This window comes from Calonectris borealis, chromosome 19 (genome assembly GCF_964195595.1).
Source record: "Calonectris borealis chromosome 19, bCalBor7.hap1.2, whole genome shotgun sequence".
Taxonomy (NCBI): Eukaryota; Metazoa; Chordata; class Aves; order Procellariiformes; family Procellariidae; genus Calonectris; species Calonectris borealis.
In genome coordinates this window covers 2,397,104-2,419,991 of record NC_134330.1, presented here as the reverse complement: position 1 = coordinate 2,419,991, position 22,888 = coordinate 2,397,104, and the positions used below count along the sequence as shown (strand labels likewise).

At 45.0% G+C, this 22,888-nt stretch overlaps 1 protein-coding gene across 1 annotated transcript in view; it reads right to left on the bottom strand.

Annotated features, from left to right (window-relative positions):
* The window catches only part of ACACA (acetyl-CoA carboxylase alpha), a 136,181-nt gene that overhangs the window by 26,212 nt on the left and 87,081 nt on the right, over nucleotides 1-22,888 (bottom strand). Inside the window, 6 exon segments of the mRNA XM_075168367.1 lie at nucleotides 375-510; nucleotides 1,208-1,304; nucleotides 5,039-5,135; nucleotides 7,583-7,703; nucleotides 8,470-8,613; nucleotides 22,540-22,650. Of these exon segments, the coding sequence (XP_075024468.1) occupies nucleotides 375-510; nucleotides 1,208-1,304; nucleotides 5,039-5,135; nucleotides 7,583-7,703; nucleotides 8,470-8,613; nucleotides 22,540-22,650 (706 nt within the window).

Sequence of the window (22,888 nt, the reverse complement as noted above, 5' to 3'; positions counted from 1 at the left end):
TGGTAGGCCTAGAAAAGTATCCCCTTATTATCATTTCTAAGGGAGGTCACATACTTGCCATGAAAGAGGGGGGCTGGATGCAGACTGCATCAAAGACGGGTGAAGCAGGTCCACTCTGCAAGTTTATGGGTGCAAGCTGTCACCACAGTTAAGCCAATCCAATAGTGAGCTGCTGCCCAGAGACATGACCTGCTTCTGTCCACTGCCACATCCTCTCACTGCTGGTCTGTCCCCAGAGAACCGCGTCAGGACACTAAACCAGTAGAGCTAGTGCTAGTGGGTATGCCGCAGCGGGAACAGCAGCGGTGCCCCGAGGAGTAAAAGACAAGCCACTCTACAGGACAACACTAAAAGCAGATCCAAATTGATGTTACCTTTCATTCCACCTGAGAAGCCTCTCCAGTTCGCAAAGACCATCAGAGGCAGCCCTTCTCTGTTAAAGTCATTGATAGCCTGCGCAGTTTTAAAGGCAGAGTCAGGGAACCACACCTGACCAGCCTGCTGGATTATCTGTTGGAACAAAAAAGATCGTTAAGCCTTGAAACACTTATAAGAGTTAGCATAAAAATATAGAAATGGATGCAACAAGAGCTGCGATGTGGAACCAACAACGAGGAACGCAGCACATGAAATGCTTAGGATCTGCTTGTCCACAGAAAAATTGGGACAATCCTTCTGTGACCAACATCAACAGGAGTGTTCCCACTGATTTAGCAAGAAAGAGGAATAGGGATGGTCTGGAAAGCCTGACACTATGACTGCTGTAAGAAGGCAAAGGAGAAGAAGAGAGAGAAAAGGATATGCAAAAGAGAAAACCCAGAAGAGATGATGTAGGGCCAGAGCTGTGAAATCAGGAAGGACAGAAGCAAAATGTCAGAGCAGAAAGGGCATGAAACACTATGGTCACAGCAAGAAAACAAAGAAATGATTTTTGCTTGCCAGATCTCCTGGGCCCTAGTCCCTGTATCTCAGCTAAGTCGCAAGAGAAGCAGGACCGCTGGGGAATGTGTCTCCTGTACGAATGGCCAACACAACTGTCCATTCACTCCTCCCAGCAGGTGCCATGCATTAGCACCCCATCAAGGAACGGCTATCCATTTTGTCCCACATTTGGCACAAAAAAAAAAAAATCCCATCAAAACAAATGCTCTTTCCACTAAGACATTTGCAGAGGACAAACAAGCAGCCGAGCATACATTCAACCTACCTTGGCCTCAGAGTCCAGGTTTGCAGGATCAGCAGGGATGCTGAGCTCCACTGTTCTCGTTTCTACGGCAACTACTCCTACAGGTATTCCTCCCAGCCTGGTAACATGCGAGACAAATCAAAATTCGTATTTCTATTGTTACACAACTAGAAATTTTTTCCAATTTGCATCAAAATACTCAAGAGAGACAAATAATGCAAGCAAACGGCGGAAGAAGCATTCTGGCCTTTTTGAAGAGTTTAGGGATATGGCTGGAGAATTTCAGAGTAGAATTTACAGTTCTCAAAGCAAAATCTAGTTCTAAAAATTAGCACATACTAAAAACGAAATAGAATAAGCCAAGGCCCAAATTTTGAATGATATAGCTACATCTCCGCCACCCCTCATCTGCCACCAGACAGATTTTGATCCTGATGGTCTTGACCACGAAAAATAAACACGAAGACCCAAGGCTTCCCAATCCCCGTTTTCACAAGCACTGTCAGATGATGAAATACATCCACAGGCTGAATCTTTAAGCAATGCTGATGACTCAGCCACCCTAAACCTCCACTGCTTACAAAAACTCCCACTCCAGGAGGTATGGGTGAATGATGGGTAAAGGTTTGGGTTTGTCCGTCTCCCTCCTCCCAAGACCCTCTGCTGCAGGATGACTGCAAGGGTGGGAAGGGTGCAGGGACGGAGGGAGGGGCAGGCAGCGTAGGCACCAGGGAGGATGCTCAGCTCCACTTTCCACAGCATCTAACCATTCCTCTACACAAAAGGCATCTGGCTGGCGATGACAACTGCTTGCTCCCAAGACGGGAGTCCCAGCAGAGCCTACACTCTCTCCTCAACCACCTCCAGCTGGATGACACGCGCTGCAGGCAGAAAAAGCGACAAGGCCTATGTGCACTAGGGGGTTGAAAATATTCCCATTCGCTATGATTAAGAGTCTGCCTAGAAACCCGTAATTGCAGAAGCCGTCTTAAATCGGTAACTTATAACTTCTATATTAGGGCCCATGTGACCTAATAAAGAACATCTTTATCCAAGTATTACAGTTATTTATTGAACTTGAAAACAGCTCAAAACAACTTCTGTTTTCCATTATACTTCATATAAATTTTATCAGGCTAGCACATGAAGATGCTACATCTTGTTTTATAGTGTGTCCCTGGACAAGTTGCCATAGAATAATAAAAGACAATTTACAGCCAACAGCACACATATTCCAAACATACATACAAAAGATGAGTTTTGGCAGCACTTACAGTAACAATCCCAGAAGAATACATTCATATTTGTTTTTTCAAAATGCCACTGCTTTTGAAAGAAGTCAGTTTATTTGTATTATATATACCTGTACGTGAGAGTCCAAAGCAACTTGGAATTTGTCCGAAGAAAGGAACTGGAAGTGAAGCCGAGCATGGGCCTGGACAGAGACCTTTTAGCTTTGCCAAATCGTTGACTGCCCCCCAGTATACTGCTTAAACCTAAACGCCTTTAAATAATTATAGGACGTTGTGAGATAAAACTTTAGAGTGTCATGGATGGCAGATAAAAATTCTGAAGTGTATCAAAAGGTCACAGGACATCCCAAGGTTACGTGCTACAATTCGGAGTGGAGTCAGCAGGTATTTTTGGCTCCTCTCAACAATGTATAAGGATCAGACGATATTCTGAGTGGAAAGGATCTTCAGGGGTAATAGCACGCAGACCCCTGGGACCAGCAGTGGTCAGAGACATGAAACTCCACGAGGGCAGAGCTGAGCTGCACAGGAATGCCCCTTTGGCTCAGCAGCAGCTCGTCTCTAGCTGTGCAGCCCAATCACTACCACCTTGCTCTGTCTCGAGCACAGACTCCTCCTGCCCTGATGCAGTATCTGAGGAAACGGGTATGTTTCTCCATATCACATTCTGCACGAGGATAGTCCTAAGGCCCTTCCAAACCCATTAAAGACCCTCAAAAGTCTTAAGAAAAGAGCAAGAGAGGGACATTTTGCTGAGCATGCTCTCGTATCTGGAAGCCTCCTTCAGTTATTATGCAGCATTTCATTAAAATATTAGCATAGCTCCTGATGGCTATTTTAGAGATGTCCAGAATGGACACAGGCCTCTGAGATGTCGCACATGAGTTCTAGTGAATGCCATAAGCTTTGCTATCCCACAGCATGACCTCTGGCTCTCTGACCCTCATCAGGAGGACTCTGTAGAGCTGTGGCTTTAAAGAGTCTAGAAGAGAAATGGGAGCTCCCAGTGCCAAATACTCTGGGCCCACGTGTGCTATCAACATAACGGAGATAAGAAACAGCACTGATTCATGGCTATACTGGCTGGGAGCCTAGCTGGCTACCCCAGTTGTGCTGCGTGCTTCAGAACAGTGGTGTCTCTCCCCGTCTCCCACTGAATGCTCTGGTCATCAAACACAGCATCACCAGGGATGTCCTGGTACTATGGTCAGTCCTTGAGTCACCAATCTGGCGAGGCTAGAGGCTGGAGTCAGACCCCAGGGGTGGCCACAGGATTCCCAGAAGATTGTAAGCATTATCAGGTGTTTTGGCTCTGGATTGTTGGCACTGCGATACTGACAGTACGGGAGGTGAAAGATCTGTAAATAAAAGATTTTTCTTTGATGCAGACTTCTGCTAGGAACTAAAGCACTCTGAACACTCGTCATGCACGGGCACGACTGTATCTCATTAAGTGTAACACCTGAAGCCTCCAGGATCCCATTCAGGCACTTAAGGTTTTTTTCTCCCCTCTCACTTGTTAACAAAAAAGAAGAAAAGGCTGACAATTAACCAAAAACACTGACATCAATTAGGAGCTGGGAGTCTGCTGGAGGCAGGAGTATGAAGCTCTGTCTTGAGAGGAGAGGTGGTGGTAGTCTGAGGAACGAAGAGTGACAAAGGATAAGCACGCTGCATTTGGACAGCTCAGGCACTTGTAGTGGAAACTCAAGGGAGATAAATGTACTCTTTCAAAATGACTTTATTCTGAGAGGAGGTAGACAATCAAATCAGGAAACTCACAGTGCCATTTTGGAGGGGGCAAAACACTAAAGAAACTAGAAAGAGGTGATTGAGGGGGTTTTGAGCCCAGCTGTGATTTGCATTCTGTCAAAATGCAGGATCCTATCTCCAGGCTTCTGCTTCCTGCAAGCTCCGAGAGTTCACAGACCCGCAACACCGAGAATGACCCAGGCTGCAAATATTTTCAAGGCAGGGATCTAAATCTCAACGCAACAGGGAACATTTTAGAATCCTGCACAGGTGCCACTTCGCAGCAAGGTACGGGGAAGTGACTCCCCTTGGGAGGAGGCGAGTGCCACAGGTCTCTGGAGCTACGCGTCTCTGCATCATGCAAAACAACTAAGATCAGCTGTGGCAGGTGCTGGTTTGGAAAATGCTGCAAGTTACTCCACGCAAACCTCAGGTTAAGCTCTTCTCTATGCAGAGTTTCTTGCAATTTGCTCTAGTTTTAGCTGAACTTTTCTTGCAAGTCAAATAAGATTGCAAAACAATAAACGGCGTAATGTACCTTCAACTAAGTCAGAGCTGCAAGAAGGCCTCACTATGCAACCATGTACCTAGGGAAGCATATATTGTCTGCCATGATTTTTAACAATCTCTCTCTTTTTGGCTTTTGTGCGTGTTAAAGCTGTCACCTCCAAGCAAAACAGGAGAAATGATCAGACCATGCTTCATTCATGTGGTAAAGAAGTATCCTATTCAAGTAATGACTTATTTTTACTTGTAGCCATCAACTTTCAAAGGAGGTTCTAGAAAAACGCAAAGCATAATGAAAACTTGATTTCTACAGATGTCTAAAATGCCTCGTAGAATTTACCTTGCTCTACCAACCACAACGGTCTGTGCCCAGGGTTGCATGATCTCCAGGAACGAGCCATTGTCAAAGAAACCACTTAGCCACTGTCCTTTTTGACCTAAAGGGAAGGGAAAAAAATGGAAATATCAGAGGAGGGAGGAGGGAGGGAAGAAAGAAGAGCGAATATAAAAGGAGCAACTGAAACTTGCTTAAAAATGCCAACTGGAGAACTTGGCACTGTCTTTTTATTTGTTTATTTTTAAATAGATTATAATACAAGGGAACATTAGACAGCTGAGCATTTGTCTGCCTTCAGCCATCATGTCTTATTTCATTTGCTAGTCTGCATAAAGACAGTCATTTATCAGCAAAAGCATCATTTATTGTTAAACGATGGGGTTCGGATAGCAGAGGGACTTTGCGTGCTTTTAAATAAATAACTTTTTTTCAAGACACTACAAACATTTGTCAAAAGGCAGTACAGTCATTAAAGATGTTTTTCAAAATGCCTATTTCTATTTTAAAACTTATCTAACATTTTTCCTTGATTCTGCCTAATCTTTCCTTTTAGGAAAGAATGCTGAAGAAATTCAGGAACTAAATATAAAAATTTCTATGACATTTTAAAACTAGACCACATCTCTGAGCATGTTTCACACACACTTTTAGAAAAACTGAAATGAAGTACTCTGATACCAAAAGCCTGCTTGCTCCATAGAAGATACCAGATGCACCTCTCCCAAACTAAAGCATGCTTTAAGAGTCACCATCCTGGATCAGCCCATATGCTCTCAGACCTATTCTCTTGCCCAAAGAAGGCAGCAACTTCCTAATGCTCGAGAGAAATCAAACTGTCCCGAAGAGCACATTACCAAGATGACTGTGCAGTTCTAAGAGAAATAAACTCCTCCTGGCCCTTGCAGACAATCAGCTTCTACCCCGAAGTACGAGGGCTTGATCACCCTGAGCACGCTAACTATGAACTAGTATTATTTACCCTTTATAAAGCCAGTGCAGTGTCAGACTTGGGGTTCCTCCTGCATCACAAACTCCAATATATTGACAGTATCTCTCCGCCCCCACGTGCAACAACAGATCTGTACACTAACAATCCACACATATTCCTTCAAATAAAATCCTCAGGATGACCATTACCCCTTCGGGAAGCGGGGTGGCAGTTTACAGTGTATTTGTCTACATTCCACGTGCATTTCTTAAGTGGACACAACAGACACTATGAATGAGTTAAGCTCCACGACGCCGACCTGTGCAGTGGCATGGCACTGTTTCCACTCTCCGGACAGGAAAACCTTGGCAGGAAGGCTTTCCAGTATTTCAGCTTGGACCCTACTCCAGTGAACAGATAAGGACAAGACGGAGAGCTTTCATTTGGGCTGACTGCTGATGCTGTATTGGGAAGTGCCAAGTAAGATTTGCAAACAGCTCGCTCTCTGCAGTCCTCCAGCCTGTATAAGCTGTATATCCCAAAGTCAAGGCATCAAGATACTCTACCCACCCAGACAAGTACAGAAATGACAACTCTCTGGGGACACCTGCTTTCCACTGGGGCTTCATGAAGCTTAAAAAAAAAAACAAAACAAAACCCCAAAATCCCTCCCAGCTTTACCCCTTGGCACACAGCTTCTGAGGAATGCTTTAATCTGAACAAGCACCTCTGCTTCTGCAAACCCAAGTCCAAAACCAATTAAAAGTGGAGATCCAAGCAAGCTAACCTCTGCTGACTTAAACAGGATGGAGAGTGTTTTATCAAGACCAAACTTGTAATTACTGTGTTCTACATTCCTTGCCTCTGTGGCCCCACTGTAAAATGTGACCATCCATTTCAAAATTATCTCTTTATCGTGAGCCCAAAGCTGATCGTTTAGATTCTGGCCTCGTGTCGGGCGTCAGTTTGAAGAATATCACGGCAATATCTCCTCTAATAAATGGCTTTAACTTTTCACCTAGAAGATATCTGCTTTAACTTATCACAGGGAATCATCTGCTTTCCTTAACGCTTCCACTAAATTAAAATCTGAAGTCACTCGATTTGGAAGCCAGCGTTAGCTGCGCTCAGACAGCTGGATGAATTACTTAAGAGATGATGAAAAAATATTATCCAAAACCAGAAAACTTAGTTTATCACAAATCTCATTTTAGTCCCCTAAACTCATTAATAACAGCAGGCATAATGGTCACCCGGTTTGCAGCTTGTACACAGGCTGCACAACCCCAAAAGCATGCATGGGGGTCCAGTGGTTTGCAGCATTTCCAATACAATTATTCTCCAAGATCTGCAGGAATTCCTTTAGCGTACAGACCCTTTGTATATGGACTTTCCTCTGAACCATAAAAAAAAGAAAATTTAGAGAAGTAACTAATAATGGTAAGTGTCCTCAGGCACTCAGAATTTACATGCTATTTTTATGTATTATATTAAAATTGTTTAGAACTAACTACTTTATAAACTCTGAAATATATTTGGATTGCAGACATAAAGCCTTGACAAACAATCTTGAAACAAGATGCATTATTGCGTATCCTGGCCACCAAAGATCTACGTACTTGGACTTGGGCGTCCAGCCAGCATCCAGCGAGGGTCATAGGGAGTCTTGGTAGGAACAAACTCTATGGTTCTGTCTATAGGATCCTTGACTTTGAGGATAGGAACAGGGCTGTATACACTCTACGGGAAAAAGAAACAGATTGAAGGAAGTAATTCTCCTGCATGGCTTTGCACCAAACACCAGCTCTAAAGGACCTGATCGGAGTCCTCTTTCCCCCACACTGCACAACCCTTTGACTGACGGGATCCCAGAGACTCACTGAGAGCCTGAAGAAACTTCCAGGGTGCTCCATACACTCTCTCAAACCCTCCTTTGGCATCATATGGCATACATTGTACTTCATTTGCTCTTGAACTTCAGGCATAGCCAGCATTAGCGAGGGTTGCAGTTTAATTTTTGAAAGGTGACCAGGCCACCTGACTCATTCTATGCACTCTTTCCTGAAGGAAGGTGACCTGCGTGTTCTTGTTGCTGCCTTCCTGGCTGCAGAGCAGCTTACACATATACATCAACTCCTACAAATTACTGCCTCGGAAGGGAACTTTTAGAGTCTTTTCAGTAAGAGACAATCCACTGCTTACATAAAATCCTGTTGCCCAGAGAACTGAGGGCAGCACGCCAGGGGAGTGATGTGAAAGTACCCAAGGCAGTGCCTGGCTGCCCCGGATCCCAGTTCCTGCAGCACTTTAAGACAAAAACTACTTTGTGTTCTTCGGTATGATAATGCTTAGCAGCCTTGATCATGGGCCTAAACCATTTTGCTAGGCACCGTACAAATACAGAAAAAACCCACAGATGCCGAGAGCCCCCCACCCACCCCCCAAAAGCCTGTGAACGAAGTGAATAGGTAATGGCACCTTGCACTCCTGCAGGGCCAGGAATTACCTTTGGCATGTAGGAAAGCCACTGCAGAATAGTGTAGACTCCTTCAAAGTCATCACACACAGTGCCGTGCGTCACTCCGTTGTTGTGCATTATCTGGATCCCGCCCAGCTGGTTGTTGGAGGTATAAACTTCCCGTCCAAGCACCTTTTGAAAGAAAAACGGTAAAACCGTCAGAGGATGGGATGTGACAAGGAGGTGTTGACTAAGCAGATGCATACAAGCCCATCCCTGCAGCAAGTCTTGATCGCTTCAACACCAAAGGATGGAGCAAACCACTCACAACAGACCTTCCCAAACCCTGTGTGCAGGTAAGATCTTACGAATAGCAATCCCCAAGGGGAATGATACAAGCAGGGAAACGGAGGCAGAGGGCAGTTATACGACTTGCCCTTCCCCAAGCAGCAATGGAGCTGATATGTGACCAAGTCTCCTGGGTGCTGACCTGAGCTCAGCTCACTAATTCAAAACTGCTCCGACTAAGACCACTGGTAGGGTGGACCCATTTAAACCTTTAACTGGGGGAAAAAACAACACCGAGCATAAAGATGGGTATAGCAAAGACAAAGCCCCACCAGCTCCTTAGAGAGACTGGAAAGAATAAGACTCTGACTGCTGGGCTTCCAATTCTCTTGCACGGCTCCATCTCTAATCTCAGCCCAGGCACCGCAAGCTCTTTTCTCATTCTCCTGCTGTCTCTTTCCATTTGCCCTCTCACTGACTGATACACTGATCTCTCGGTCACTCGGCTTTCTGCTCCACTGAGTCCATATTACTAATAACACCTCTGCCACGGCCAGTTTACCTCATGAAGGCAGGAGCACATCATTACAAAATAAACTCATAACTTTGACATTCTAGCAAATACATGCCGTTTGTTATTTTTATGGGTTGAGTCTTTCTAACAGACAGAGGGCATTACATACCTGCTTCATTTAGATCTTAAAAAATCCCTCAAACACACACAAACAACCTGCCCTCCCCCACCAAACAACCAGCACAGCTCGTTTTAGGAAGAAGGGCTGCCCCAAGAGAAGAGCAGCCCAGAGCCCAAGGCAATCTGCTCCCCACGGAAGGGATGTTTGGGTCTGACTTGATCCTCATCCTACAATGAGCGCTCAGGACATAACTCATCTCACCCACAGTACAGAGGAACTCCACATTTCTCAGGATTTGACCTTTTGGGCTGAAAGTAAGAAGGTGCTGAAGGGATATGAAAATAGAAAATTTTGATCTGGTTATAAAGCTACACTGGACCAATTAGCTTTCTTCCTGCACAACATCAGTTAATCACAGCTGGGGTCAGGGAGGCACTGTGCCCATCTAAAGCACTGCCTAACTGGTAAGGCACAATGCTATCATTTGCTAACTCCAAATTTATTTTCCTTCGGAGGAGAAAAGGCCCGGTGGCCTGGCATTTCCCAAAACTCAGCATTTTACAAGCACTGGACTATCCTCACAAAACTCTCCGTGAGTCCGATGTCAGTTGAGGTTTATGTACAGAAGAAACAGAGGCACAAAAGTTATGCAACTAGCCCAAAAATTTAGAAGCCAATGTAAGCATTGTGGTTTTGCACAGAGATGTTCCCGGGTCTCCCTTCTGAGCTCAAACACTTTCATCTTCCTCTAACAAAATCAGTGCCATGAAAAGGCATGGTAGAAAAGACAGCAGCATAGATTTAGGTTCAAGGAAAAGGAAAGCACAGGCCTCCAGATGCCAGGCACCAGCCTAGCTAAATGCTTTCCACAGAGGAAAATAAAAATAAAGAGGATTTAAACTCCCCGTCTATGAACTAATGCAAACGTATGTACATGCAAAATGGGCCTCTGCTGCTGCTTATCTAGAGACACTGTAGACAGCTCAGGTTTACCACTGCTGACAGGCAATGAAAACAGTCTAATATACCGCCTGCTCTCGCCCTTAAATCCCTTTTTGGAGATCAAGATAAATATGCAGTTCCTTTTCCCGAGTGCTCCAGACATTTCAGTGAAGTGGCAGAGCATTGTGAGGGCCTGTGCAAATGAAATCCCTCTGTAGTACTGAGCGAGCGTAGTATTTACTTGTCGGTGTTTGTCAGCAGAGGCAACGCAGTCCCAAGCTGCATTTAGAAGTTGTACCAATGAGCGCTCGCTGCCTTCATTGGTATGACATGTGTGTCCACACATGTGCACGTGCACCTGTGCTGAGTGCAGCAGGAGGGACATGTAATATGGGCACACGCAAGCTCTAAATCAGGCCCTGCCTGAAGCACAGTCCAAATGCAAAGCAAGCTGCTCCACTCCCTGGTGCAGAAACCGTGCAGCCAAGGGGTTAAAGAGGCTGTCTTCCAGGGATCCTGCTAGGCTGGGTCTTGGTCCCCTAACCTGCTTCTGCACGTGTGCTCTTCTGTCTTCTCAGGAACGATCAGAGATCCTGCCAACTCGTTTCACACACACAGCCGCAGACTGAATTGGGTGCCAGAGGTTAAAAGGCACTGAAGGGCTAGCCAGCTTATAGACAATGATCATTGGGCTTGAGAAAAAAATGAATGCAATAGCTCATCCATTCAGCTCTGCTAACCACCTCATCTCTGACCTCAGAGGACTACATTTTTAAAGGCTGACAAGTAATTCAATCTCCAATTAACAATCTTAAATGGTGCAATGCATATTGCTGTATAAATGTTTCTGCAAGAAAATATCCAAGGGTGAAAGAGAATACATCTGCTGGAGAAGTCCAAAACTGATGCTTCTGCAATTAAAGGACTCAGATATTCCTCAATAAGACACATGGTCACATAGGCATGAGTGCATTTAGAAATGCTGCTAAAACAGTTAGACAGGTAATGCTAGAAACAAACTCGTGGGAGAAAAGACTGCACAGGATTAAACCCTGTATCTGGTATGACCTGAGAGTTTGGGTCCGCCAGGGAGGTACGCTGAGTCACATAAAGTAGGAGGTTAAGAAGTGAAAGTAGCATTAGCCCAAGGCTTATAGAAAGCACCTCTCTAACGACCAAACACGTGCATGGAAGGGTTAAGTTTGCAATGCAGGCTCTTCCTAGCAGAAAGGTTACTAGCACTCAAGGGAACAGTCAAAAATGCAGCTACCAGAGTCAGCTGCCACAGACCAGAGACCAAGAAAGGTCCAGCAAGAGGGGTGGGAAAGAACAGGTTCCAATATTTTAAAGCTGAGATACACAATATGCATATACCTGAATATTGGCAGTATTTGACCTCTGATTTTGTGCTTAATCTGATGGCAAAAACAGACAAAAAAGAGCAACCATGAACAGCAAAGCACCAGACAGTAAGTTTCTGGCACCAGAAAACTTGCTTTAAATTAAAATTCTTTCCACCCCGTGAAAGCTCAGAAACCCAGAAACCATGTTTCTGTCCACCCAGAGTTTGACAAGCTACCAGTCGAAGGAAGCTGCTGTGGGTGACTGGCCCCACACAGAGATCCCAAACTTGCCTTTTCTGAAGTCTCTAGAGGGGACCCCTCACTTCTGTTACTTCTCCTTTCCTGCACATTATCCCAGTGCCTTTGCATTTTGGATATAATTTCCTTTTTCCAGTTCAGCAGCAGCTGGTCTGATGTTTCTGAGCGAGGTGCAGCAAGTGCTGCCTCCCTCGCTGGAAGGTGTCAGCAAACAGGTCTGCTTTCCCTTATACCAGCAGCCTTTCCCCTGCCGCCCCTTCAAGCACTAGCATTAACCGTAACCAGCAAAGCAGGACTGCCGTCACCTACTCCTCGCGTATTTGATGCCAAACAGCCTCCCGGTCCCTAGGGACCCAGGTCGGATTCGGATGAGCCACTCAGTCTCCCTTTCCTTTGCTCCTGAAGACAGACCTTTCAAGTGTGCAGAAAGCAATGCATTTAACAGGGTACACAGGACAAAATGCTTCCTCTGTGGACCCAGCTCAACGAAAGGATGAGGACATCGGTGAAGTGGTCAGAAGGCATGCTAGTTCTAGAACTGCATGTGTTAAAGCTCAGCCCATGACTGCAAGAACACACGCTATTTTCCAGATAATGCAACCTTTGATACCACATGCTTACAAAATACACAGCAGTATTGTCAACACTTATGTCATTTGGTCCTCCAAAAGCCACTCTCCCTATCATAATGAGAGACCGCATTTCTTTTTACTTCAGAGGATCTTTTGGAAAGTACAAAGGAGAGCCAGGATTCTAGCATCCTTTTCAGCCTTTAAAAGACCGTCCTCAACAGGTTTATAGGCATGTCATATGCATATTAATCATTTTCTAGCACTCAAACCCATGATGACCAGCTGCTTTCTCTGTGCTCCTTTTCAGAAACGGAGTTGCTAGTTAGTTGAGACATTCACGGCAAAGCTGGTTTGGCTGCAAACTTGATTGGCTCATATGTTTCATCAAAGATGAAAGATCTGAAAAAATGACAGCAGAGGGCTTGAATGGGAATCATTATGTAACATAAGTGCTGTTATTATTCAGAGCATATCATGTGTTTATATCAAATATAAGTGCCAGATTTTTATCCGAATAATTTCAATAATTGCAATTCCCATCCCACAGTTTATATTATCTGCCAGAAACCTGAAGCAGAAAAGGCACATGCACATACTATAAATAGCCTATTTTTCATAAACAGGCAGAAATGATCAGAATGAATGTCTCATCAGAAAACACAATGTAGGAACTTAAAACCTGACTGCTATTATGTGCAGTCAAGCCTCAACAGATCTTACAGTGTTCATTTCTATCACTCAGCTCTTCCCCCACACATATCATGTCATTAGAGGGTAAAATAGCAGCAACACCGAACGGGAGAGCCAAGCTGAGGTAGGATGCCAGCCAGAGCCGTGCTCCTGAACAGACCCGTTCCCGAGTCTTCCGCCTATTCGCATGGCGACGCGAGCGCAGACACCTCCTCTCTGCCTGGAGACGGACTGCACTTCTTGCATTTCTAATCTATGAATGTGTGCAGTTCCTGCACTTTTAATTTACGAGCGTTCGGTGGGGGACCCTTCTGACTTGGGAACATATTGGCTCGGTCTAATGCTTGGAGATTATTAAAGTCAGAGCTATACTCCACTATCAAGTCTACAGATCTTTTATTTAGAAGATATGGTGCTCTAAATGCACAAAGAGCTCCCTGTCACCTTCACATTAAAGCCCCTAGTGCCTGGTAAATGGAATTATATAGCTGTCATCTCCTTTCCCCAAAGTTTTAAGAGTACAATGGGCTCATTTTTTCACACTCCATCCCAGCTTCAGAACTAAGAGACCTACTTTGTATTGATTTAAAGTCTCAGAAATAAATAAACCTGCTTCACCAATGTGATTCACAAGAAATTCATGATACACTATTGCATGATATATTTCAAGCTGTGGCTCCAGCTCTTTTTTTCCTTTGGTGAGTGATGGGGGAGGTGGGAGGTAGGGGGAGGTGGGGGGGATGCTGACAGCCTGATGGTTATTGGAGATGGCTACTGACTGCAAATCCAGAAGCAGGTCTTGCTGGTGGAGTCTTTTTCTTGCTTTAATTTGGTGAGATCAGAGGGGGAAGGGGAAAAAGCAATTGCACTTCACCTCGGAGGCAGCAGGGGAAGACGCATCCAGATGGACACTGCAACTGGAGCTGGCCTTTCTTACAGCACCTTCTGCCTGAAGATCCCAAAGCACCTCACCAATACAACAGGAGCAGGGCTCCACAGCTGATCAGACACAGAAGAGGCATCCTCTCTGTTTGCAGATGGCAACGTGAAACGTTACTGGGAGGAAACAGTTTTACCATCTCGCAATAATCGATGAGGATTTTTGAAAACTTCTGGATTGCAACAGAAAATCAAATTTTGCCATCTTGAGATCTGAACAAATATCAGAGAGAGTCAAGAAGTTTGCTTTTGACTTCTGAAATATCTGTTGTAGGTATTTAGAAATAAAAATTAATTTGGAAAGAAAATTCAGCTGGGGACAAAAAAAAAAAAAAAAAACAAACCAAAAAACACCACTTTTCATTTGACCAAAAAAATTCCAAATGAGAAATTCATCAAAACTGATACTTTTTCCTGAAGAGTTCCAGTTTCACTGAACTGGCATTTTCAAATGAAAAATGTCTTGTCAAAAAATTCCTGCCTAGCTCTCCTTTCACAGTGTAGGGAGACTGCGTGTTTTGCTCAAGGTCACTCCATCAGTCAGTGGTAAATCAAAAGGACTCAATATACTTTGCAAACTAAAATTACAGCCCCCTATTCTACATGGTGCAAACACTCATAAATCCCATCTGCCTCAGTTAGGGGTTCCCTAATCTAGACACTAGCCCTATGAACAATGTTAATGATTGTCTCCATGATACTTGAAGAGCTTGTTTTGGTCATTCCCTTGGTCACCTTCTGGACCCCAACAGAACCCTCTTATTCAGAGACCATCCAAGGGGACAGGCTGCAGTGCAGGTAAGTGAGAGTTCTCCAATGCCATTTCTAGAGTTCCCATTCAAGAGTCCAGAATGGTAGCTAATTTCTCTGCAATTCACTGCAGAAAAGACCCACAGGCAGGTCACCCTGATATCCTCCTAGAGACACCCCAAAAGAGGGGAGGTCAGGACCAGTTATTATGGGACATGTTTGAAAAGTGCCTTCTTCTGTTCAACTCTGGTGCAACGTCAGGTACCAGAGTTAACGCTCCAGTAATAAGACACTCTGCAGGATCACCAGGAACTGGGATACAATCCTGGTTACGTGAAACATATATAGGGTTTAGAATACACAGGGGTTTCCCTGGAAGGTACGGGAAGAGATTTAGATAGGCAGAACATGGGCCACTATGCTAAACTCCTCTTTAGCGGGAATAAATACACACACAGCCCCCACAGCACAGGCACCATCCACATAGATAAACTGATCAAGATCCATATTAAAAATGATAGAAGGAGGGAGGGAAAAAAGTCAACAGAAATCTATTAGACTTTCTTCCCTAAGCAAACATAAAGGGACTGATAATGCAATGCCTGGAACGTAAATTGTCTCTAATGGGAACAATACACAAATATCACCACTTAAAGAAAGGCAATTAAAAATAAAATGCAGAAATGGAGGGTGGTGTTTGTTTATTTGCACTCATCTGAAGTCCAGGCATCCATCCTGCTTACATTAATTTCTCTACACAGAGCAAAGACCTTTGTGCTACCAAGACTGCCACCACCCAGACACTCCCAGCAGCTAATGCTTCTCACTGGCATTAAAAGAAATGAATTCTGCTCTCTTCCTGTTGCCAAATACTGCTAAACTGACACTGACTCCTACAAGAGCTCTACTCTGATCTTGGTTCTCAAACCAGACCGGCTTTGCTGGGGTGTGAGCGATGGTGACCTATGCCAGGAGACCTCCAACAGCACCGAGGTCCTGCATCGGTTCCGAGAGAGCTGAAGGAACCAACCTCCACCCATGAAACCACCCTTGCTCTCACCACATCATCTGCCGTAACTGCCCAAGGCACAGCAGAGTGGCCCCTCCTGCTTCCCCCACCGCTGGAGCCAAGAGCGGGGTAACCTTGGTGAGATCCACGAGAGGAACCGACTGACAGTTAATGCTGTTGAAGTGTCAATTTCTGTTTGACATTTCCTAGACCCTCTTTGATTAGCATTCTCAAACACCCTGCACCCATACGTATCTTCCTAATAGTCTTGCTGTGCCACTACAGAAAGATTCATATCATGCATTAATAATTATAATGCTTCTTTGAATGACAGGGATGGCACTTGCTGTTCTAACTCACATGATTGCTCTCACATGATTGCTTTGATCTAATCCCAAGACTGGAGTCATCTTGGGCAGATACTGAGCTACCCCTGCCTTGAATCTCAAAAAAAGAGCTTTCCATATTCTGTATTTTACAGTAAAACCTCCAAACAGCATCGGTCTCACAGGGCTTTTATTTATTTTTCCAGATTGTGAAATTGAAGGGTAAATATTACTGCTTGCAATACTGAAGACCATCACTCACACAAGACAGACTGACAGACTGCGTAAGCTTCTATTCCTCACACCAGAGCTCCTCCAGCGAGCCTCAGACCTGACCCAGCAGCCTCTCGCGTGGGTACAGCACCCCCGAGCAGCTCTGCCTCTGCCTCCCCAGCCCTCACCTGTGGTCTCACCCTGGTATTCCAGTCCCACGGCACCCCAACAAGTTCTGCAGCTTCCCTCGGCCAAGACCTGCAAACATCGGGTCAGCGCCAGGCTGCTTTAGCACAGAGGCCGAATGACATCCCCACAAGCAGGCAGGGTACGTCCACGTGTCAGTCGGAAGACACTGAAGAGCAACCAACATCAGAGAGCCATGTTGGCTGAAGTGCCTCAAAATAAACTTGTCTCACTGAGCAACTCAGGGCTGGGGGTAACCACCATCCCGGTGAGCTGGTTTCAAGCTGCTCCTCTGCTTGCCGGATGCTCCCGTGCGGATGCTCCCACAGTTCGGCTGCAATCCTACCCCAGATCTACACCAATGAAACCATAAATCTCCTCAAAAGCAGGCACGCTGATCTCTGTTCTGGCTGTGACAGTCAGTACAATTCAGGACTGAATTTAAAATACAAGGATATTCTCTTCTGGCCCCATGCAAAGGGGTTGTTGGGGTGTTGGGTTTTAAATGCAGATTGTCAAAACGATCCTTGCAGCAATTATGGTCTGTCGTATCAACAAGTCCCCAGGGACTCATCCACAGTCACGTGATTGACACATACACTACGCTATCTTGACACAGTATGGCACCTATCATGTTAACGTCTTTACCATGCACAAGCAGTGTCTGCATTAATGAAAGATGTACTCAGCAAAGGTCATTGGACATTTGCTGGTACTAGGCTGAGAAGTTTCTTAGATATTTACATATTGCATTAGCAAGCCATCAAGTTTCCACTAATCAGTTCATCTCAAAAACACCCCTCTTAAAGCTGTTCTTCAAAAATGTTTTCTCCCCCTAAAAACCACCAAACCACCAAACAGTGCCAGAAACAGTGCATTACTAATCTGGTATATTGGTTCCTGAGCTCCTTCAGGTCTAGAATAGGTTATACAACCAGACACATTGTTTAAATTAAGATCATTTTGAAGGCAAAAACTTCCACAGAAAGAAATTCGGAGGATGGGGTTATTACCTACTCTGCCAATGCACCACTGCTGGCAGGTACTTTCCATCTGATGAGCTCAAACACATTGCAAAAACAAAAGAACTAAGGTTTCAAGACCAAGCTGTCAGCAGGTACCTGCCATTGTACTCATTCTGATCAAAAATGTCAGACCACAAGCAGGCAGGCAGTTGGCTGCAGACTGGGAAATGAAGCCCAGAGTTCTGGTTTTGAACCATGAACATTTCATATTTTAGTGGTTTCTGACTCTTCATCTTCACTGCCTCTTTCCCCACACGGACACATACTTCTGGCAGGTGTTACGTGTCAAGCTCGCACTTGGCACACTTGGGTGTTCTCGATAAACCAGGCCAACAGCATGGTGCCATGGGGCCCCAGGGATGAGCACACCAGAGGACAGGTTGAGGGCCTGATGCATCATTCGGGCAGGCCAAGCCTGGAGAGTTTGGGGGGAAAGAAAGCTAAATAGGAGGGAGAGGAAACAGAACAGTCTGCTGCTTAGATTCTTCCCTTCACCTCCAGAAGTGATGACCACTTCAGATGTCCTACTGTGAAGTGCAGCGTGTGGGATAGTTCTTCATCATCACTCAGAAAAGGAACTATTTGAGATACCTCATCTATATAATGAACTGAGGTGTATCAAGTTAGTAGCGGTTCTCGAAAATCTCTGCTAAATCTGGCTTCCCTTAGAAAAAGCCTAGAACATGTACCTGTAGAAAAAATGTGATTGAAAGCCACTATTTATTTACATTAACAGAACAGTCTTAAAGACAGGATTTCTTTTAAACACAAAAGACAAGGAGGAGCAAACTCATTAAAAATAAGTCAGCAACAGACTTGGGAACATCCTTGTGAGGACTGAAATGAAATGTAGTCCTGGAAGCTTGAACCATATAAGCAATGCATAAATTGGGAGTGCTGGGCTCTTCAGTCTTACTTCTGTTAAAAAGAAAACCAATGGAAATTAACCCGTTAGTGCATGGCGGCAGCACGTCACCTATCTCATATGAAATCACACCATGTTTAGCTTATGACGAGGAAAGGGAGTTGAGGGAGGTGGAGGAAGGTATGGGGGTGGAAAAAAGGGGAGGCAGGGAAAGTTAAAAAAAAAAAAATCTCTGCCTCAGCAAAAGTTTTCATTAAAATTTTAGACAAATGATCTCTGTGTCCTTCTCCCATGCTGCCTGGGGCTCCATGCTATTTCTATGCAAATAACAACCTCGTGGTTTATATCTTATTATTTCCACCGGAGCTGCGGCGACATGACCCGAGACGTGTGTGAGGTAGACAGCGAAAGAGAGAGAGGGAGAGAAAGGCAGGGAGAGGGAGGGAGAGAGATGGAGTGGCTGCCCGCTGAAGTGTGAAAAAATATTGTCAGGAGTGAGCGGCAAGAACAAAAAAAAAATTGCAGGGATAACGTGTTTATTTCAGCCCCTCTCCCCATGTGAACCAGCACCTTTTAAAATTCATTGGGCATCAGGCGATCATGCACAATCCATCTGCTTTCACTTTATCATTTGCATTTCATGCCTCCTGGCTTTTGATGTGCTGATACTTTGATGCAGTCAGGAGACGCGCATTATCATTATTTCAATTTTCAGGGGGGTCAGCGGGCTCAGCACAGGCGCGCGCACACACTCACGGGAGAGGAATGAAATGTCATTTCCACCTCTCCACCCCCTGCTGAAATGCAATGGTGAAGACAAAAGGGGTACAGATGAAACGCAGCCCTGGTGCCCCACGTGCGGAGCACTGTCCCCACCACAGAGCACACCTTTTCCCCAGGTCTCTCCCTTGCCCGTTGGTCTGGACCATAAACAAAGACAGCTCAATCAGGAGCAGAGGGAAACCTTGTACAGCTCTTGTGCAGTTTCTTGTCACCCCTGACAGGCAATGGGGCTGAGAGAATCCTTAAACCTGCCTGATATCAGGTGTCTTACAGTGATATGCCTCTCTACTTACAAAGCAGTGACACGGAGGCAGTGAACAGCCAGCACGTGATTAGTCAACCTCCAGAACCAACCATTAGCTTCAGCTAAAAATGATATTGACCTTGAGCTCATCATCTAAGATATAGGTTACAGTCTGGTTTTGGCAGCTGGACCTTTCCCTCTACACCTAAACCCTCAGGCTGGTTTTACATAATGATAATGAACAAGACGAGCAACAGATCTGCTGGCATGTAATGTTTGTCACAGTCCCCCTCCGCTCCCCCTGTAAATTAAAAAGAATCCAGTATTTCACAGAGAAAAAAAAAATTTAAAAAAAAAAAAAATGAAACAACTTTCCAGAAAAAACCTCGCTGCTCTCTGAAAGCCTAATTATCTCCATTGCTGCAGAAACATTTTTGCACTGCACATTCTCTTCTTGCAGAGAGAAGACATTTTGAAGAACATGTGCATGCAGACACAAGACTACGTGTAAGGTTTGTGCAGCATCCTCTATGAAGACAGTATTTAAAAGTCGGCAATGGAAAAAATTGTCTCAAATCTCTGACACCTAATTGGGAAAAGCTAAAAGAATATTTGCATGCAACTGTGTTAGAAAACATTCAGTTCCAATCGTCATGCAAGGTAGCAGTGTCCATTTATTTATTTTTGTTTCAGTCATGATCTTCCCTCAAGACCCTGCCAGCTGGATTGGTGACCTTCTAACTCCCACAAAGTAAAGCACTGACTTGGCTGCACAGGGCTCTTCTCACCACCTACTCTAAGGGCACAAGAAGAAGCAAGGCTCACTCGCTCTACAGAGGAAAAACTACAGTAGGTTTCCACCATAAGACCCTTCCCGAGTCTTATTCGTACGAATGATCAAGCACACATCATGTATCATGCCCAAACAGCCTCTGTATTCCTACAAGGGAAGACTTTGCTTAATTGGCCCCTGGCTGAGAGTGACCTGACTTCTACCCAAAAGAAAATTCAAACTGTCCATCTAAATTCAAGGGACAAGTGTTTCACAGTTTACATGTAAGAACAGGGAGACAGAGAGTAAGTCTGAAGTAGATACTGTCTCCACGGCAGGGTGATGCAAATGCATCAGCATTCACCATTTGCTTTACACCCTCCTTAAGATCTCAGCTGGACTGAGCTTGGTCATTTCAGGGTAGCACTGGACGTCATTTCACTACTTCAGACATACTTCTGGGACACAGTTATAGCTGGCTTCAAGAAGCTCTGACCAGAACTGCAGGGACTGGCAAATGAAGATCGTATGAACTAGCAGGACACATCACACAACATCCAGGAGTGACTGGGGATTCCCAGTCTCCCTCCGTTCAAGGACAGGTAAACTTATTGTTGGGTCTGGGCTTAGCCATCTTACTGGGAAAGCTGGATAGGATGCAATAGATTCCTCCTTTGCCTGACCTTTAGGCAGGTAGAGATTCAGTGCCTACAGAAAAATACATGCCTTTCCAACAGAGCAGGGAGGGGAGAAAAGGACACGTGGGATTATTCAGCCCACTGAAATTCTTGTGATGGGATAAGTCACCCCCCCAGAAAGCATCTCCTTCTGCCTACGCCTGCTGACAGATGTCAGGTGCTTAATTTAGACTAAATCCTTAATTTTTAAGTGCCTAACATTTAGTGAGATTAATCTAGTCCTATAAAAACAAACATTCACTCCACGGGTAGAGAGTGCAGTTAAACCTGGAAAGAAGAGAGCAGAAAAGAAGGACTAAACAGACTGGCCCTGCCATCTGGGAAACTCTGCAGGGCCCCGATCCCCAACAAATGACAGCTGGAACCAGGCAACTTACTCCACTTCAGCAAGCACTAAACTGACTCAATTTCTTTTTAAAGGATGGATCTTCAAATGCCTCTTTTCCTTCCATTGATGCAGGTGTGTGTGATGTGTGTAAGAGATCTAACTGAGGGTGCTGCATCCTAGAGTTGATAGGATCAATGCTTCATTTTCTGCAGAGCCCCCTTTATTCAGGGGAATAATTCAACGAGAGACTATTTTCCTTTTATCTCCCATTGTCAGGCAGGCACTCCTTGAAACGCAGCTTGCGATGAAGCACAACCACCCCAGGTGCTGGAGAGTGCCTGAGAACAAAGCTGCACAATGGGGAAGGGCACTCGCGTCCGCACAATCCTAACTCCCACGTAAACAAAGCCCTCAGTGAGAGGGACAAGAGCGGAGTCGGCTGCGAGCCGTGTCTGCTACAGACAAGGAGCTGGAGGCTGTGATATTAATAGGCTTGGGGCAGCAAGGGAGAAAAACCGCCTCTGGCGGGGAAAAAAAAGAAGAGCCACTCTAGTAGTGAAAGCAATAAGTTTTCTTACAGCCCAAGTTACTCCTCCCTGCCCCCACAGCTGAGACTTCCAGCAGGTCTGACCCCTTGAAAATCACCATCCACTCTCTCAGGCTTCAGTGCTCCCCCAGCATTAATGCAATGCTGTGGATGGCTGAAAGTTCAGGGTGATTCTGGCCCACCTATTTTGAAATGCGGTCTTCCAGACACTGGAAACAGCCCTGTTTCCTCTATCACAGTACACAGTGGGTGGGAGAAGATGCTGCCCAGTCGGTGGGCTTCTCCCCTTCTGTCATTTAGTCATTGCACACAACCTATGTTAAAAGCTGCTTCTCCTTCTTCCCCTTCACCGGGTTCATGCTCAAGCCCTTAAATTTGCAGCTCTGCCCAGGTCCCCTGCCACTCTCCAACCAGGATGCCTGGAATAGTGCCTCTGGCTGTCAGTACGATGTTCTTGTCAAGAAAAACAGGACTGCTTTCTGACCAGAGAGAAAAGAAAAAAGACTGCAAAGGCGTGAAAGTTTCACAGCTGCTGCCCTGTATCAGTTCTCCTCCTTGATCGGGAGGAGCCCGAGGAGGGAGAAAGCAAAAGGGACCAAGCACAATGACAGGTACAGTGGTGGCAGCTCCTTGAGTCTCCAGCAGAACTCACAGAAACACCAGCTCAATTCACATAGCTCCGAAGACTGAAATGCAAAGACTTACTTTGTTGAGGGCTCCACAGCCAGTCAGGATTATATGAGAGTTCTCAACCTGGATAGTCCTCTGGCCTAGCCGAACAAGGTAAGCTCCAATTCCAATCGCCCGACATGTAACCTTAGAAAAAAGGAAAAAAAGAAAAAGAAAAAAAGAAATCACATTGATTTCTGTCTTACCACACAGCCAAAACCTATTGATTCAAACATCTAGATAAAACTAGGCATGTTTATATTACAAGGCTATAAAATCTCCTCTCACTGCAAAACTCCAGAATCTATTTTTTGTAAAACACAGTATCTGAACATATATGTATTTTATTTAACAAAAAGAGAAGCAGTAACTTACAGACTGAGCA